Source organism: Corvus moneduloides, chromosome 3, assembly GCF_009650955.1.
Source record: "Corvus moneduloides isolate bCorMon1 chromosome 3, bCorMon1.pri, whole genome shotgun sequence".
In the NCBI taxonomy this organism is placed as follows: domain Eukaryota; kingdom Metazoa; phylum Chordata; class Aves; order Passeriformes; family Corvidae; genus Corvus; species Corvus moneduloides.
In genome coordinates, this window is record NC_045478.1 from 61,150,784 (window position 1) to 61,168,626 (window position 17,843).

General features: G+C 39.7%; 1 protein-coding gene across 1 annotated transcript in view; it reads left to right on the forward strand.

The window, feature by feature from the left end:
- Positions 1-17,527, forward strand: part of MTHFD1L (methylenetetrahydrofolate dehydrogenase (NADP+ dependent) 1 like) — a 148,600-nt gene extending 131,073 nt beyond the window's left edge. Inside the window, exons 27-28 of the mRNA XM_032101848.1 lie at positions 10,869-10,977; positions 14,567-17,527. Coding sequence (XP_031957739.1) covers positions 10,869-10,958 — 90 coding nt within the window. The 3' untranslated portion in view covers positions 10,959-10,977; positions 14,567-17,527. The remainder of the gene's footprint in view (positions 1-10,868; positions 10,978-14,566) is intronic.
- Positions 17,528-17,843: the final 316 nt, after the last annotated feature.

Below are 17,843 nucleotides of genomic sequence, written 5' to 3' on the forward strand. Positions count from 1 at the left end.
TTCATATGCTTCATTTGGGAAAAAAACTACCCACAAAACATCTGTTTGGGGGTTGGTTTGTTCTTCAGACTGAAAAAATGTGTTTCCAAATAGAGTTGATTTTAATTAGATGGTTTAACAACACTTCTGTTGCTTTTGTGAGTATATTGTTATCCCTTGTTTTATTATAAAAACTGTGGTTAGGGAAGTGACTTACTGCAAGTTCATAGAGAACAAATTGTGAGAAATGGGGAAAGTTGTATAAAAATGCTGATACAACATTCATTATGTAATAGAAGAAGATGTTTCATGCAGTGTTTTTTTTGAATTTCAGTTATATGAGACTAAGACAAGAATCAGTTACCAATTTCAAGTTCCATTAACCTGGCAGCACCTCAGCTCCTTTTGGCAAATCATTTAACCTTCTCTGCTTCCTATCTAACAATTTAAATGGGAGATCTTATTTTATTTATTTCCCAGGTGTACTTGAAGTATTTAATTCATGTGTGTAAGTACTTTGATAATAATTTTATTTATAAGAAAAATACATAAATCTTTATTATATTATGGAAGGATATACATTTGTAGGATAAAGACTGTGCTCTCTATCAGTTAACAAACTTTTGTTTGATTTCCTTTGACAACTAAATCTGTCTTGACAGCTTGTTAACGCGTGGTTCTCTATCAGTGAACAGAAACTAGGGTTTTAATATCTTCTTAGAGAAACTTTGAAAATCAGTACTGCCATAAGAGACTTAAGTCCCACATTCATGGCTAGAATTTTTTCTGTTCTCCTTACAGCTATTAGTGCTGTTAAGATGGCTTACAAAGGAGCTGGCTCTTCTGAATGCTTGAGTTCATCACAAGTCAGTAGCTTTCAGCCTTTTCCAAAGCATTTCTATGTTCCTCCATTTTCCAGGAGAAGTGTGAGCTCCAGCACAGGTTATTCAAGGCCTGCTTTTATTTGCAGCTTTGTGAAGACTTCTTAAAATAGTGGTTCGATAGACTAGAGGAGGGAAATTGCTGATCTAAGTAATACCCTTCTTTTTTTCTATTTTGTTCCTTGTCAGTGGGGACCACAGTACATTCTGGTGTGATTCTAGAGGACACACTGTATTGAACAGTGTGTATTGCCAGAGTTCCGTGACGGAATTGTGACTCAGAATATCTGATTTACACAGACAATTTAATAATTTGGTGTCCTTGTATCCATCAAAGCTGGATCCATTCTGAACTTCCTGGGTTAGGACCAAACAGAAAGGAAAAGTTTTTGAATTCCTCAGTGCAGCTAAGATGGCATTGACCACGCATATCAAAGCACTAATTTGTCTGGAAAGCAATGGGGTGAAACTCTGTAGGGTTAGAAAGCACCCACATCCAAAATTACAATATAAGGTGCTTCTTTGATTTGTCTATTTCTTGTTTGCCTCAGTCTGTCACAAAATAATGTATATTAAGTGATACAAAGAGAAAATAATTTGTTTCTCCAAACGAGTGACTTGATAAAGTAGATATAGAAACTTGAACTAACGAGGTTAGAGATGCTCACAAGTCAAGGTTTGTACATGATGACAGTACAGTGATAGTGACTGATGCTGTTGGTGCCCACCACAGTTGATCATTCTTTGGGGACAAGCTTCCCAGGCTCTTCTTTCTGACACTTCCCATGATATCTACAGACCAGAAAGCTGAACTGCACCTGTGAAGTGTACATCCTAGCTTTTATTGTTTCCCAGTCCTGAAAACTAGCTTGTATCTGCTTAGATGGGATTAGCAAAGTATAGTCACCTCCTCTTCCACTTCTTTCCACTTCTGTTGTTTTGAGGTGGTTTCCAAAAATCTGATACCCTTTGGTATTATTTGGTATTATAAAGGTCATCACTGGCACTTAGTTTAAATCAAGTAATGAGACCAAGCCAGTTTGGCAATTTAACAGTTAAAAAGAATTAATTTTTAAGGAGTCCTTTGCTATAATACCTTTATGTTCTTTAGAAGCACTTCTTCCCATATTTATACACACACACACATCATCTTTGCCTGATACGACATTTCCTAGGAAACTTTACTTACTCAGTATCAGTGGATCCCGTTAATTGTAACCAAGACGGCTGGTATGGCAGCAGTTTTATGTGCTTTTACTCACCACAGTTATACAATCTTTTTGGATTTTTCCACATTGTAATTTGCCATGAAATGATTGGATGATGCTCCTGATGTTCTTCTAGCATGGTGTGCTGAGAAGGGTAAAGTCTTTTGCATGTTGAGCACACACATTTGCTTCACATAGTCTACTGCTGCCACCATCTCCAGTTCCTGGGCTGTAATTGAGGTTTTCTCAAAGCTATGAAGCTTTTAACCAAAATGTCATTGTGAAGATCAGCAGCACAAAGTGGGACTTGCTCCCAGGGTTTGCAGAACAGCACTTCCAAAGAAACACTTGCTACAAAATAAACAGGTTTCAGAGGAAATGAACGGTGCCCTGTCCCTGAGCAAATACAAGGCAGCTGAGATGGGTCACCCAAGACCTCTCCCCTCCAAATACCACAAAACTTGCTCTATTTTCAGCAGAAACTGAGCTGCTGGCACAGTTTGGACACCTCCTCTTTACCAGGAGACCCGAACACTGAACAAAGCAGGAGAATTATGTACCCATGAACATCAGATGCTTTAAATATTCCTGTTGCTGAAACAGCCCTTGAGAAAAATGCCTTTATCCTCTGGATTTATTCCTTCAGAGGCATGTTTCCAGCACTGTCTGATATACTGGACACTTTTCAAGAATGGGAACAGCCCTGGGAGCATCTGACATCAGGACTGAGCTGCAGGGAAGGATTTCTTCTGCATGAGGAGGTGATTTTGTACAAGAGGCAGTGAGCAAGAGTCCTCTGCCAGGGGTTCTGTTTAAAGCCCAGGGGGAAAAAGAAAATCAGGATGTAGGCCTTGGTCAAGGGAGCAATTACTTCTGCAAATGGATTTGAGTGGGCTGGGATGAAGGAAATGTTTTGGAACAAGTCACCTGGAATTTGTAGTTCTCATTTTTTTCTCTCCCCCTTCATTTCCCTCATGAATGGTTGTTTTTTTGAGGGTTTGTTTGGTTAAGTTGGGTTTCGTAGCTTTCATTTTTGTAGCATTTTGTTTATCAATAACCCTGTGTAGGGCAGAATACTCTGTGAAACATGGTGTGTTGTGGATTGTATAGAATATAGTGCACTCGACTAACACCATCTAACGTGCTACCTCAGAGAGGTGTATTTTTCAATTAAAATTTAATATATTGTTTCCACTATGCTGTTATCACGGGGACCATTTTCTTCTGCTTCAAGTGTAGTTTTATAAATTCTAAGATGAAAATGCGTTGAGAGAACTCTGCCAAGAGGAACTGCAGTCATATATGTGAGTCATAAATATTTTACTTAATTGGGGAAATCGCTCATTCTTGTACAGATTACATCTATTCCTAAATATTTTATTTAATAGCTAGGAAAATCTCTTTTTTGGGTCTTTGGTGCTTCAGCACATCACTAATAGCAGCATTTGAGTTCCAGTGGTATTACACTGACTGATTCACCAAGAAAACCCTTTCTTCCTTTGGGATATGCACCCACAGATCTCTCCAAAAGCTGTACTGGACAGATGTGGACTATTATGTGGGTTTTGATTTTTCCCTAGGGTACCCAGGAGATCACTTTTGGGTTCAGATCATTTCCACTCAAGATGACTAATTCGTTGGGTCCTGGTAATCCTTCAGAGCATGTAGCAGGGCACAAGTTGCTTCTGCCTAACTTGAGCACCTGGCAGCAAGGCCAACTAGGATTGTATAATCAATATTCAGTACTTTTGTAACTTCATCCAGATGCTGAGAGCAGAGGAGCAATGTCCATGCATTTTGTTGTTGTAAATCCTTTCACAAAAATTGAACAATTGCCAAGAATGTGTAAAACATCAAAGTAAGAGGCAATTATAATACAATAATTGATGCCAGATGGACTTCTACACCTGATATCAGTCAATATGCCAGTGAAAAAGTGCTGTTTATTGCAAGGAATACTACAGCATATGTCGGGATAGCATCAGCATCTTTTCAAACATTATTTTAACCATTTTGAAAGTTGCTAATGTGTTGAGTTTCTTGCTGTGGTTGTTCTTAGACATTGCAACAAGATCCTTTTTTGTTAAAGATTTCCTGAGAAGGAAATATGATCTTCACTCTCCCTAACTCCTGTGGTCATCATCAGGTTTGGCAGAATTTCATTAAAACTTACAAGTAAGCCATTATTGAAACACTGACTAAAAATCATTGGTTAGCTGCTTTTAGAAACCCTTGTTATCTTCAGGCAACGAAAAACAATGAGATAATATTTTCTTAAACATTATGTAGCTATTAAAGTAAATTTTTAAAATACATTGCCATTTCCAAAGCTGAATTTATTAGTTTGTAAAGGTTGATATTTTTTGGAGGAAGCACAAGCTTGCCTCCATTGTGTATCTCCTTTTCCTAATATGAGATTTGGAGGTTTGTTTGCTTTTAAGAGGTGGTGAAAGGTCACTTGAGCATCAGTTCAGGCTTCGGTATGGTATTGTTCCCCTCTGTAATACATGGCGGGTGGATGAGATGAAAACTATATTGTGCATGTTTTGTTTTGGCCATTTTGTTCTGATGTTTTTCTTGTAATTATGGGGGGAAAAAATGCTGTTTTCTTAACTATTCTCTTTTGTTATTTTCATGTAATTTTATTTTTTTCCATCATTCAAAACCTGAGCTGCCTTTGAAGTGATAGAGCTCTGCAGATTGGAGGAATTTTCCAGTTCTGTGGAACAAACTTCAAGCTGATCCTGGAGATACTTAGTATACGCTGCCTAATTTTTCTGCACCCTTTTCAGTGCACACCGAGTGCCTCTGTGTCCTGTAGGACACTCCATTTTGAAGATGAAATAAGTGACTGCTCACTGGAAGTGTTTGTACAGTCACATGCTTCAGAGTGCTGTAGTCCTACCCACTGCCTTCATTGCATGGATAGTCTCACGAAATATTTCCAAGTATAGGTTTAAAATGGAGAGTGCAGAGACCATGAGGGATCCAGTAAAAAGTTCTGCACACGCTTCTCCAGCCATGCAGTGCAGTGAGGTGACTGTTAATCTCTCTCTCCTGCTCCATGGATGCAATTCCCCAGGCGCCAGCTTCCAGTCTGTGGCCAGCACCACACGTGTAAGTGGGAATAATTGGCACTCAAGATAAAGCGCACCTAAAGGCAGGCAGGACTGGAGACCTGCAAGGATTTCTTCAGAAAATTCTTCCATTCACCTTTACATGCCCTGAGACTGACAGATGCACTGGAGGGGAGCAAATTTCTGGTGGTGGATCTGTCTTCCAGAGCTCTAACTCACACTAGGAAACATTATTGAAACCCTGAAGTGTAGCTCCTTCATGCCGTGCCTCAGGATTCCAACAAGTTCTGGCACGATGACCATAATGCATACAGGTTTACAGCACTATTTATAAATCTCTTGAGTTTCCTCTTGTATTGTTTCTTGCTGAGGGAGTGTGGGATGTGCAATTCATCCCATCAGATTTTATTGAGGAGTTATCCGCAGTCATGTGCATGCTGGATTCTCTTGAGAAACAACATCTGCTTTCTGCAGTATTTCAAGTTTGAAATGGTTGTGAGTTGTCATAGCTTGTTTAATTAACAAAAAGATACAATTAAATAATGCAAGTTACTTGCATTTCTTGTCAAACACAGTATTAATTCCATAAGACACAGAATAGGGAGGTTTCCTCAATAAGCTATTTGCTGATTTTTCAGTATTTTCTAATCAGTTGTTTGCCATACTTTATGTAAGTACAGATTCCTCTGGTTTTCTTTCTCTCTTCAACGGAAACCATGTTATGCCTGTAAAACAGACACTTCTTGTCTTATAGGTGAAAAAGACACTAAACATGAGTTGGATGTGGTCCTCAGGACCATCTGTTTTGCAAATCGTGCCATTGTGCTGACCCTGTCAAGTCAATCTCATGTTCTATTAGGATCTTTTCATACAGATAAATTTAAAAAAATGTAGATACATATATGGATGGATACACACTTGAAGGCAAGATGTGTCAACCACTGATAGGTATTTGTATGATAAAAAAAGGAAGCTAAGCAGCATAGTTCCTCTTGGGACCATAACAAACCTGGCTAGCAGAGTCTTGGTGCTTGACTGTGTCCAACTGTTATGTAGCTCTTATGGCGAACTAAAATTACAAGTCAACACATAACTGTAATTTAAATGAAACTCAGTCACTCTTCCAGTAACAGTGGATGCGTTTGTGGAGAGGGTGTGGAGCAGCACTTTCATATGACTTCCTTGAAAATAACTGGCATTCTCCATTTGTAAGGAAGCTCATTGTGGTTTTTTTGTTCAGTCATGTAAGTAAACTTCTGGAGGATCATAAATGCCTAATATAACAGTAGCCTTCAGGCATTCTTAACTAAAACTGTACTTTATCTCTCACCAGCTGTGCATTTCCAGGAGCATAAATGATCCTTAGGATAAGCTGACTGTAAGACTTGCTGCTCTTGCCTCCTAAACACAGAGAGCCGTAGTAACAAATAGCATTGTATTTATCACATCATCTTTCTGCAGTTGATTCGCTCTCATGGATGTAGGGACAGTTGCACAGTTTGTAGATAAAATGGTCTGTTCCCACAAAACTAGTTCCTATTAATTCCTAAATTACTTGTATAACTTCTTTTTTCTTTTTTCCCTGCATAAAGCATTCATATGAGTTGCATTAAGCCTTGGGGTACCAAGCTTATGCTTTATATTTTCCTTCTCCCAGGAAAAGTCTGATAGTAGCAGTTTTGTTCGAATTAAGTACTGATTATTTCAGCTATCTAAATCCAGTTTGTGATTTTCAGTGGATAATGTGCTGTCATTCTCTGCTTCCTACGCTGTTCTTTCTCACAGCCATGCTGTGCAATGTTGCACAGCTACCCATCTATAACCCAAATGTTGTTACATTAGCGTGGAGAGTTGTGCTGATCTCTGGGCAATATATAGAGAATGGATATTTTATGAGATGCCCAGCAAGCTGCTGTATGGCTATAAATTTCTGTGGGTTTTTCTCGTGCTGTACATACCTGCCAATTACCAAAGTGATTTACATTTTAAGCATATTTTCTCTTTCGTTGTTCACTCTCCTTTTTTCAAGTTTTAGAACTGGAGTAGTTTTTAGTGAGTAGTTACCTCAGAAAGCCTTGGAGAGGTGGAGATAGTCTGCTCTGCACTGTGCCGGTACAGTATGTGCTACAGCCACAGGGTGGTTGACTTTCCCCCTCCATGCACAAAAATCTGGGCTCTGGTGGCTGAGGTCAGGGAGAGGAATGCCTCTAGATCATGCCTGCTGGAGTAAAGACCAGCCTGTGAACTCACTCATTAATGCCTTCATTCAGCATCATGGAAAATGGTGAGAGGGGAAGAGGATCATCCTGAGCCTGTGACCATGTGGAAAGCCAGTCAGGTGAAGCCTCGCTGCAGCCTTGCAGCAGACTGAGCCCTCTTTTCTTTCCTGCCTTTGTGATTGAAGGAGAGAAGTGGAGGGCTAGAGAGGGTATAATCAGTAGTAATCTCCTCAGCCAGCCAGCCATCTCCTCCTATTGACCTTGAAGTAATGAAAAAGGGATAGATTCTTCTTCATGTTACCTCTGTGTGTCCAGATAATGAGACCAGAGAGTAATGATCATAAATCTACATAGCTTTGCCTGTTTGAAAGTCTGGGCCATAGGAAAAATGACAGTACATAGTTTATTTTCAGTCTGCAATTCACCTAAGTATTTGTCCCAAAGTGTTTCTTCTGGAGGCTTTTTTTTTTGCCTTGTACTTCATTTTATGCAGCAGTGGTTTTAATTCAAATGAGCCTATTCCCTTTTGTTGAATTCATTTTTCAATATGAGAATAGTTGTATTTCCCAAACCAGCAATAAACTGGTTCAATATTTGCATTTTTTTAAATGTAATAGTTTTTCATTAGTTAATACAGTAGAGTTATACTGGTGTAGAAGTGTGCCTGTGAAAGAAAAAAACAAGTCCAAAGTACAAAATACATATGTAGGACTTGTATTTAATATTTCTTTTTTAAAAAAAAAAAAATTAAAAACAAAGAAAAACTCCTCTCAATTAGCTATATTTAAAAAAAAAAAAAAGTAAAAAATAACTTGGAATTTGGGAGTTTACTTTCAGATGTTGAACTCCCATACATAAAGTAACCAGAAAGTTGTCTTTGGCAATTTGTTCATTCCCCTCCCAGTGAGATGTAATTCCTTAAGGCAGTTCCTTGTCAAACATTAACTTAGAAACTGGAAAGAATCTGAGACGGAAAATAATTAAGTAACCCTAATGATGTAGTAGTCCAACTACTGTGGCCAATGGGTAAAGAATAGTAGCAAGGTGTTTTAGCACTTAGTTACATACAAGGCAGTGTCGGCCAATAAATGATGTAACGCAGTCAGAGGCAGGGTTCGGTCAATGCAAACTGACAGTTTTGTCTTTTAATCCTACTACGTACGATAACAAAACATCAGGAAGGACTATATTTAAAAACAGAGGAAATGTACTGAGCCACTAGAAGAGCTTGTTGCATTGTTTTTCCTCTGAGCTAGATCTCAAGGGAGATGAGGGCTGCACCAGTACCGAGCCCCCCAGGCACCTTTCCCCCTTCTCAGTGTGGGATTAACCTCTGAAATGGCAGCAGCATTCTTTCTCTGGAGTAAACAGGACTGTGCTGGAGGGGTCTTACATTTTGCTTGTATTCCCATGATTGAGTCATTACATGAGTGTTCGGAGCAAAGCTGAAGCGTAAGGGAGATCCTGACCCTCGCAATGAATGTGCAGCTTATCAGGTTGACAGAATCAAACACAGTCCGACCCAGAGCGAGGGGAGTCTGTAAGTCTGGCACTCTGGAGCAGCTAGGATGGTGGTCATAAGTTTTTCCTCTTTCCAGGACAATTATCCTGTTGGAGCTTGCCTTTGGCCAGAGAAAACACTGTAGCTGAGCTGTGCTTCTTGGGGAATTAGGGTGGATAGAGGGAGGAAGTTGACTGGCTCTGAGCTCTCTGCTGGAGAGCTGGAGGTGATGGCTGGCCACAGTGTACTCTGGCTGCTCCCCTGGTGCAGCCTGAGGCCTGGTGCTGATCTGGTCATCTGATAAGCAGATTTAGTTCCTACCTAACCCAGATTTAGTTCCTACCTAACCTACCAACCCTGGCCACAAAAACATGCATTGACATCAGTTCAGTGTGTTGAATAAGGTTGGTTGCAGTAAGATGAGTGCCAGAGCCAGCTCCAAGGGGGAATCATCCTAGGGGTTCCCCGGGTGAAACTGTCCCTTTTCAGCATGAAGACATACCCAAATCTGACCTTTTATGTATGTTATTGTGTTTGGAGTGTTTCTTGTACTCAAGCCAGTGTAATTTTTTTTTTCTACACAGCCATGTTTGAAGGTTACCTCCTGTGGTCAGGTTAAGTACCAGTTTTAATGAACTCTGCTGACTTGCCCCAGTGAAAAGTTTGTTCCTCAAAATCTAGCAAATAAGTTTTAATGCTTAAAGACTCTCAGCCAACAAACAGTCAAGCTAAGTTGAATTCCAGGTTTGTTTTCAGAGATGGTAAGGTCTTTCATCAATTTAAGTATTAATATAGGGCCTATTATAGCAGGGCCATTCTCCACTTTCTCCACTTACAAGGGTAAGATATCAGAAGAGTTTAAGGAGTCATTAAGCCCAAATGCTATTTTTAGAGTTCCTTGAATTAGTGGAAATACAGTGAGATATTCAGGGTGTGAATCCAAAGTGACCCAAGTTGATCCAAACTGGCCCTGTTTTAAAACTGCCCCACAGGCACAGCCTTTACCCTGTGCCAGTGGTGGCTCTGGGAATGGGGAAGCCCTTCCTGGATTAAGGGGCTGAAACAGGAGAAAATGAAGCAGATCAAAAAACAACATTATTCTGCCATACCTGCTCTCCAGACATCTCCTTTGCAAGGGAGAAGCAAGGAGTCCTGAGGCAGGGAGTTAGGAAATTGGCAAACCTCTGTTTTAAAGGGATTTAAGCTATTTTGGACCAGCACCTCAAGATTTCCATGTCAGTCATGTGCCTTTAATTGCTGCTAAAAATGCCAGTTTGAAATAATAGTGTAAGTAGCCTGAGCAGACCTGTAGGTAACTGTGTAATTTAACTCCATGAAACTACTGAGATGTTTAAAAGTATGCAGATGCTAGTGTCTTATGCTAGATCAGGATCTTAATTATGCAGTTTGAGATAATTGGGTTGCTTTAGCTTTGTATCTCAACCTGTTAATTCTAACTACTAAATTAGGATTCAACTGTAATTCCTGTATGTTTAGTAGAACTATTGCAATTTGCTCCTGACATTAGGTAAGCGTTGTGATTAATTCTGCCTCTGTATTCTGGTTTTCTGTGGGAGAGGTCTGAGTGCAGTACATTCATATCACCAGGTAAATTCAGACAATTACATCTTTGCCCTTTGCTGTGTGATTTTTTTTTTTTCAGGAGATAAAAATGGATAAATGTTCTGGATAAATATTTTGAGGAACAAGCAAATCTCAAAGGGTGTTCATTTTGTTACAGAATTTATTCTTAGGTTGCTGTGCTAGCCTGTATTTTGTGGCTTTTGTTTTCTCTTTCTTGTCTTAGAAGCTCATACTTAAAAATTCATTAAAGAAGTACCAAGTTTGACTTTTTTAACAGAAAATGTGGTAAAGATCACATCTGTAGTGGAGCCTGTGTTGAACAATCCAGCCTTTCTCTTAATCTAAGGTTTACATGCAAGGCTAGACTGATTATCTGCTTACAGGTGCAGGAGTATAACTGAATGTGTTTGTTTCTACAGATGAGCACCATGCCAGGACTGCCCACAAGGCCGTGCTTCTATGACATTGACCTTGACCCCATCACAGAGCAAGTGAAAGGATTGTTTTGAGAGTGACGTCCAAATTCAGGTCGGTCAACAGCCTTTATTTTCCTGTTCCAGCTCGAGGGAGGATGTTTGTCCCTAGTATGTGTATAAGAAAGGTTGTCAGGAGTTTATCTAGGCTCTAGTTTCAGTAAGGATTTCACACACTTTGGGGGTATATTTCATAATGTGCACTTTATCACATGGGTTTCTCATTTGCTGAATGGTGACTGGCACTTTGCTGGTGTCCACTAACGGTGCCTTTTGGATTTCCTGGCACTGTCAATTTGGCATCAGGAGGAGCCAGCTCTGCAACTGTACCACTCTTGGCTGTGGAAAAAAGCCAGTCTGAAGAAACCATGCCAGCTTACTCACCTCAAAAGAAGTACTCTTTGATACTACAGTCACATGGCAGTGTGTGTGTCATCACGTAGATATCAGGGAAGATACTTCTCAGTTTGTTCATGAGCTCTGCTTTGTTTTTTCATGTTTTGTTTTCATAACTGCTGTCGTCTGTCTCAAATGGTAATAAGCATTTCAGGAATACAAAGCTGTCCTCTTAGCCTTTTTTTTTCATGCTGGATTCTCTCCCTTTTCCTCGAAGGTTGCAGTTCCCCCACCACCCCCTCCCCTTCTCTAAGTACTTAATCTTCTTGGTGTCCTGCTTTAATTTTGTGCAGCACATGTTCCTCACTTAAAAATACAAGATGTTATGAAAATATTTCATGCTACTCCATTTTAACCTTTTAACATAATAAGTGGAGTAAGAGAGAATGTAACCCTGACTGAAACAAACCATGTGTGCCTGTGATGGGATTCTCTTCTTTCATCACTTAGCTCTCTGCCCCAATAGATTGGTCTGGAGAGCAAAAAGGTTTTTCTTTTTTAAGACAGAACAACACTATTACTGTGAGCCAACAGGACTGTGATGGGACCCCAGATCAGCCACAGCTTTGAGGTAGATGTGCCCAGGTGCTTCAGCCCTGCTTTAGCAATCCTTGCCTACCGTGGATTGAGAGAAAGGGCTTTCATTTTCTGTTTCTGTGTTTTGATGGATTGTTTGGAGGAGGGGAGAGGTTTGCACAACCCAACCAGACCAAGTGAACTGTTCACTTGCCCACATGTGAATGCCACAAGATTCACATCTGGTGAGAGCAGATTCTGCCAGTTTGTGTGTGCCAGTCAAGACAAGTAAAAAGCACTTAGCTTGAAAGTTAACCTGCATGCAGGTTAATTACTGCTCTGTATGCAAACCATGCCTGAATATTCTGTGGCTGGGTAGTGTTACACATACCACTCCTTGGCATATATCCCATTTTTGTTACTGATACACATGGTATGTCTGACAGCTTCATGCATACATATTGATTCATCATGTGTCAGCCATGTAATTGCTTCTGAATCATTTGAAATTACTGTAGAATCCTAATGTAAAATCTATATACAGATTCACATAGCCTGCTTAATTGGGTGTTTATTGCCTAGTCTTACACAAATCCATCCAAACCAGGGACTGATGAGATTGGAAGAACAACAGTAATTAAGCAGACAAAATACTCCATTCCAGCTGTGAAGGCCTTTCATTGGAAGCTGTGCATGAAATGAAAATGTTAAACTTGGCTTTTAGTCAGTGATGGTGTTTTGTCAGATGTAAAAAGAAATGCTAATGAAGTCATGGAAGCATAAGAGTCAGGTAGGAAATAACACACATATCCAATGATTCATTAAGTTTAAGCCTTTAAAGAAAAAACCAGCTTGATCATATATATTTTTCATCAATATAGGCACATACCTGTGTTCCTACCTTTAACAATCTAAATAAATGCCTTGAGACTGTGGTAATACCCAGTGAGCACCACACAAGGTAGTCAAGTGTTCATTAGCTCTAAAGTTCATCTGGTTCATGTGCTAGATTTGTACATTGCTAATTTTGGAAAAAGAGAGAAATAATATTCCCATGTAGTCTTTACTCCCAACTTTCTGTAGAGAAGTTTTGTAGCATCCTTTGTTTTCACACATTCACTGAAGTGAACCCACACTGTAGGTGATACTACACTTTGAGATCTTTGTGGGTTTGTTTCTGTGATGGCAGATTGAGGGATTTTTTTATTTAATTTGAATTCTTCAGCATTTTAGTGTATGATGTAATATTACTAATAATATGGTGTTGTGCCAGCTCATTAGTACTGATTCAGATCTTTAAGACATTTTAATTGAAAAATATTTAGAGATTTGTGGAAGAGCTGCAGATGTTTCATTATAAACATGCCTGCAGAGCTGAGAACAGTTGTTTTATTGTGCAGTTAATATCCTCCTCTGCAATGCATATCTTCATCAGACCTGCAAAAGACATACAGGCAGAAGTTCCTGCTTCTCGGGATGCTCTGTGAGGCTCTGGCTGAGCTGAAACACTGGGTATCATTAGCCACTCTGATTTTTCTCTACCACTTCACACCAGTCATTTGAATATGCTCTAAAAGTCATAGAAGCAAAAACCTTATCATAAAAGTCAACTCTGTTTTTCTCTGTTGACAAATAGCCAACATATGGACACACAATATTGCAGTCTCTCTGTAGGAGCCACACGATCTATCAAAAAAATGAAACATTAGTACACAGAAATTAACCGAAAGGAATTTGGCTAGTCCTTCATCACTGGCCACTGTCCTATTTAAATTATACTGCCCAACTCATACACTGAGAAAGTGGAAATTGTTTCCTTAGGAGCTGTCTGTAGAAAGCACCAGTCAGAATAAGACTTACATGGAGACAAGTCTGCCAAAAGGAAGAAATTTAAAGAAAAAAAAAAAAAGAAGTAATATTTGCACAGTGAGGGGAAGTCACAAACTGGACCTGCACAAGTAAAGTCTGTTAAGGACCCTTGTGAGTTCTAAGGATCCCTCTAATTTAATCAGTGGCAGTAGGTGCCTGCTCTTACTGTGCCAGTTTGGTTCTCTGAGTATCTGGGTTGATGGTAATGGGGGGAAATTGTCCTGCTCAGTTGGTTGTGATTTCGTAGGACTGCCACAATCCACGGTGTCTGATGTATTCTCTCATTCTTGTCCTCTTCAAAACTGGCAGAGCATTGGAATGATTTTAATACACAGCATGAACACTTTGCTGCCCCCAGAGCTCTGCCTTTGAGCATCTTCATGGCCATAAAGAAGTCCATGAGGGCAGGACACCAAAACTGATGTTCTAAAATTACAAACTATTTGTTAGATGTTTTCATCTTAATTTATTCAGATATGAATAAAAAGTGTTTTAAGACCTTTCCTTTGCATCCACAAAACTGATCCTATGAACAAAAAAATTACTTCTTTTAGTCTCATTCCAGTCTCATTCCACAGTATTGACTTTCAGTCAGCAGCAATTACTACAGTAATGTGCAGTCTGAAGCCTGTATCATGCTGGAATACGAGTACAGATTTTTGTTTCTCACCTAGTAGGGCTACACAGATAATAAACAGGAGGTGCATATGGCATAACTATACATTTTTGTTAATTATGGTTAAGGCAAAAATATCCCATTTCACTGAAGCACTCATTTTAGGTTGTGATGCCTTTTTTGTTTCTTTAAAGAAAGCAAAGATATCTTGTTTCAATGTATAAATTTCTTATCTTTGTCATTTCAGAAGCCTGAAAATTAAGAACTGCAACTTTCCTGTTTCCTGCAAGTAAGAGACAAAAAATGAATCTGAAATATTCCTGTAATGTGTCTCTGGAGGAATGTCAAGATAGACCAAAGAGCAAAAGTTTACTCTTTCTTCAAACTAGTTTTTATGATGAAATATAGCTGTAAGGTTAAAAAAACCAAAAAACCCCAACCCAGCAAGCTGAAGTTTTACTCGCTGTCATGCAGGAAGCTCTCTACTGGGGCTTACGCTTGTTTGTGGATAAAATGACATTGAAAAAGAGCAGTTTTTCAACTCAGAGTTTTTGTCTTTTCTCAAAGGAGTGTACAGAAGTATTTCCTTTATCTTGGCTATCTAAAAACTTGCATAAACATGATTATGCAGTGTGACCAAGCCTATTTCTCTCTGAAAAGTACACTTTTGCTCCTGGCATTCAAGAGCTGAAACTACACACAGATTAACTGCACATTTTTGAGTTATCATCAAGTGTTGCTCTGGATGCATTTGGGCAACAGCCAAGCTTCAAGCAAGGAAGATATTAAACAGAGAAAGAACAGAGCATGTATTTTGTAAAAGGTTTTTAATGTATAATTTGTTTCCTTGTTGGGCAAAGATCTTTTGAAACACTTAAGCCATAGCTGTCTTGTATCCATAGGTCTGTCTTTATCCGAAGCATGTGTTACAGGCTGTCCGGTTGATTATGTGCTTGTTGTGGCGAAGCTGGTTGTTCAGACAGGGCACTGCTCCTTCTGAAGCACTGTTTTGCTCCCGTTCATGGCTAATGAAGCCTCCTGCTGTGCTGGCTCCCGACCTAGAGTTTTTCCCTGACAGTACACAACGGCCCAGTAACAACAGAGGAATGTCCATCAAGCAGGGATGCAACAGGGCACAGCTTGTTTCTGCTTCATTTTACAGGTTTTAACGACCATACTTGTAAACGTGGAGGGCATTTCCATTTGAAGGGGGTATTCAAACAAATTGAATTGCAAACCATGTGCTTTAATTTGTCTCAGTAACTTTATTTTCCTGGTTTTTCCTAAACCTGTAGCAAAACAAGCCTTAGGCACAGGATACTGCCTTTAACTTTCCAAGCTGCTACTCCTCAGGAAACTCTCGCTGACTGACTGTTGGTTCCTTCAATAACAAAAAATGCGACAGAACAATAGGGTGAATCGAGACAATAGGCCATTGTTTTTTTAGGTAAAAAGCGGTGAAATAATGATGAGAGAGTTTATTTTCCTGATGACGTTTTCCATCCTGTCGCTTTGCTCTGCTTACGCACATCTGCATGTTATGGGCTTTTGCAGTGTAGCCTTGGTTCCCTTCTACAGAGCCACATTTGGAGACTTAATTATCTCAGGAACTCTGTAGTAATTGAGGGGTTTGTTTTGGTTTTTAAAATCATGCTTCGTTATTTATAAACTCAAAACTATAATTATGGACAGTAGAGCAAACTGGGGACAATTAATTGTCTGTGCCTTCCTTGGAGGAGCATGGAAAGGTCTGCTGACTCCATTTCAGTGCTATTCATAGCATGGTCCTCCAGCACCGTGGGGATTGCTGTGAAGATAAATTTAAACGTAAAAACTAGAGCAATTTAATATTTTATCCTTACTAGATGATAGAGCTCATAACAGCCCAGACTGTGGGTGCTTTAATTACACTGGGGCATGACAAACATGGTAAGTAGAAAGTAAGACTCAAGCTCTCAGAGCTGCTGGGAAGAGAGATTTCTTATATTTTCTATTAAATTGTGCCACAAAATACAACTCAATGCTATTCATACACACAACAGTGTTGTAAATTAGCCTTGCACACACTGATCTATCTAGTTGAGAAATAGCCAAAGAGTTTTGGAAGAAAGTAAGTGTGGTTTCAAGACCTAGGTTTCCTAGTAGTTTCCTTACAAGAAAAATAATGACGTTTTTCCCTCCATTTTGTCCAGAGAAGTTCAGAAAATACATAATCGTGCCTTTCTAGGAGTCACTGTGGTTCCCCTGCAGGTGCACTGGAATTGTCCCTATGCAGTGTGGCATACTAAATGTGGCACTAGCTGATTGCCTGTGAAGCTTCTGTATGGATGTGGATGTTTGAGCAACAAGTTTTATAAGTCATCTCAAACTGCTGTTTGATAGCTTCTATAGTGTTGTCTCCATATTATCCCTTCAGGCCACACGCACTGGGACCATTTATCTGACCCATCAGTCTCTCCCTAAAACACCATTCCAGCTCATTTAGTTGAGAGTTGACAAACATCCTGTAATTTTTCTACTGTCATGTGCACAGGATTTGATATATTGTTTAGCTAGCTTTAGGAAAGCTGAAATGGCCCACTTGTGTTTTGTTGTAGCTTTTCCCGCACCCCATCTAGTTAACTAGCTCCAAAATCTCTCAAGCTACTGCATTTTTGGTTCTTTGTCATGATCCAAAGGGATTGAGCTATTGGCCACCAGCTGAGCTGCAGAAACTGCCACAATATCTTCCCTGGGGCCACCCTGATTCTGAGGCCTTCATCCCAAAGAGTTTAACATGAAAACTTTTAAGTTCAGTCTTACTGGTAGGTGTACTTGTTACATGGATGCGACTGCGGCTGTGGGACTCCCACCTTTGGATCTACTCTGAGCAATGTCGTCACATGGCAGAACCACAGCTTTATAAGGCAGCTTGCCAAGCTTCTCCCTGCGTCTGCTGAAGTGTGTTTAGCACCATGCAGTTGTTTATTATCAGAAGATCTGCTTTTTGTAGTGACTGAATACTTTGTTATTGCTACTGCTGAACTAATTCTGTAATGACATTGAAATACTTCAGAATACATGCAACAGTTTCTTCATTTGTAGTTTAAAAGTCAAGTTTCGAGAATTTCAGTTGCCATGAGCATGAAAATAAAGTCTGTGTGCTAGCATTTAGTTTGCACAAGTGGTGCCTGTCTGAATTCATTAATAAAATACATCCATTATTTAATATTGTTCTCTCTCTCGCTCTCTCTCTGATCTTGTCTACTTAAATGGTGACTTTTTTTTTTTTTTTTTAATTCCTCATAAGCCACTTAGTCTTGTCATGCCCATATCTCCAGCTAAACACAGCTGTGCCAAGGAAAGAGAGGAGCTCAGCCATGTTGTGGTGAAGTGCCAAATGTGAGCAGAGCATGGGACTCTTACCTGCCTTCCCAGAACCCAGGAAAGTGTTTGTGTGTGGCTGTTGCCACAAAGGGCCATGCACTGGAGCATTGTCCATGGGTCTTCTCTGTCAGTACAGTCCTTTTGAAGTTGGTTTGTGC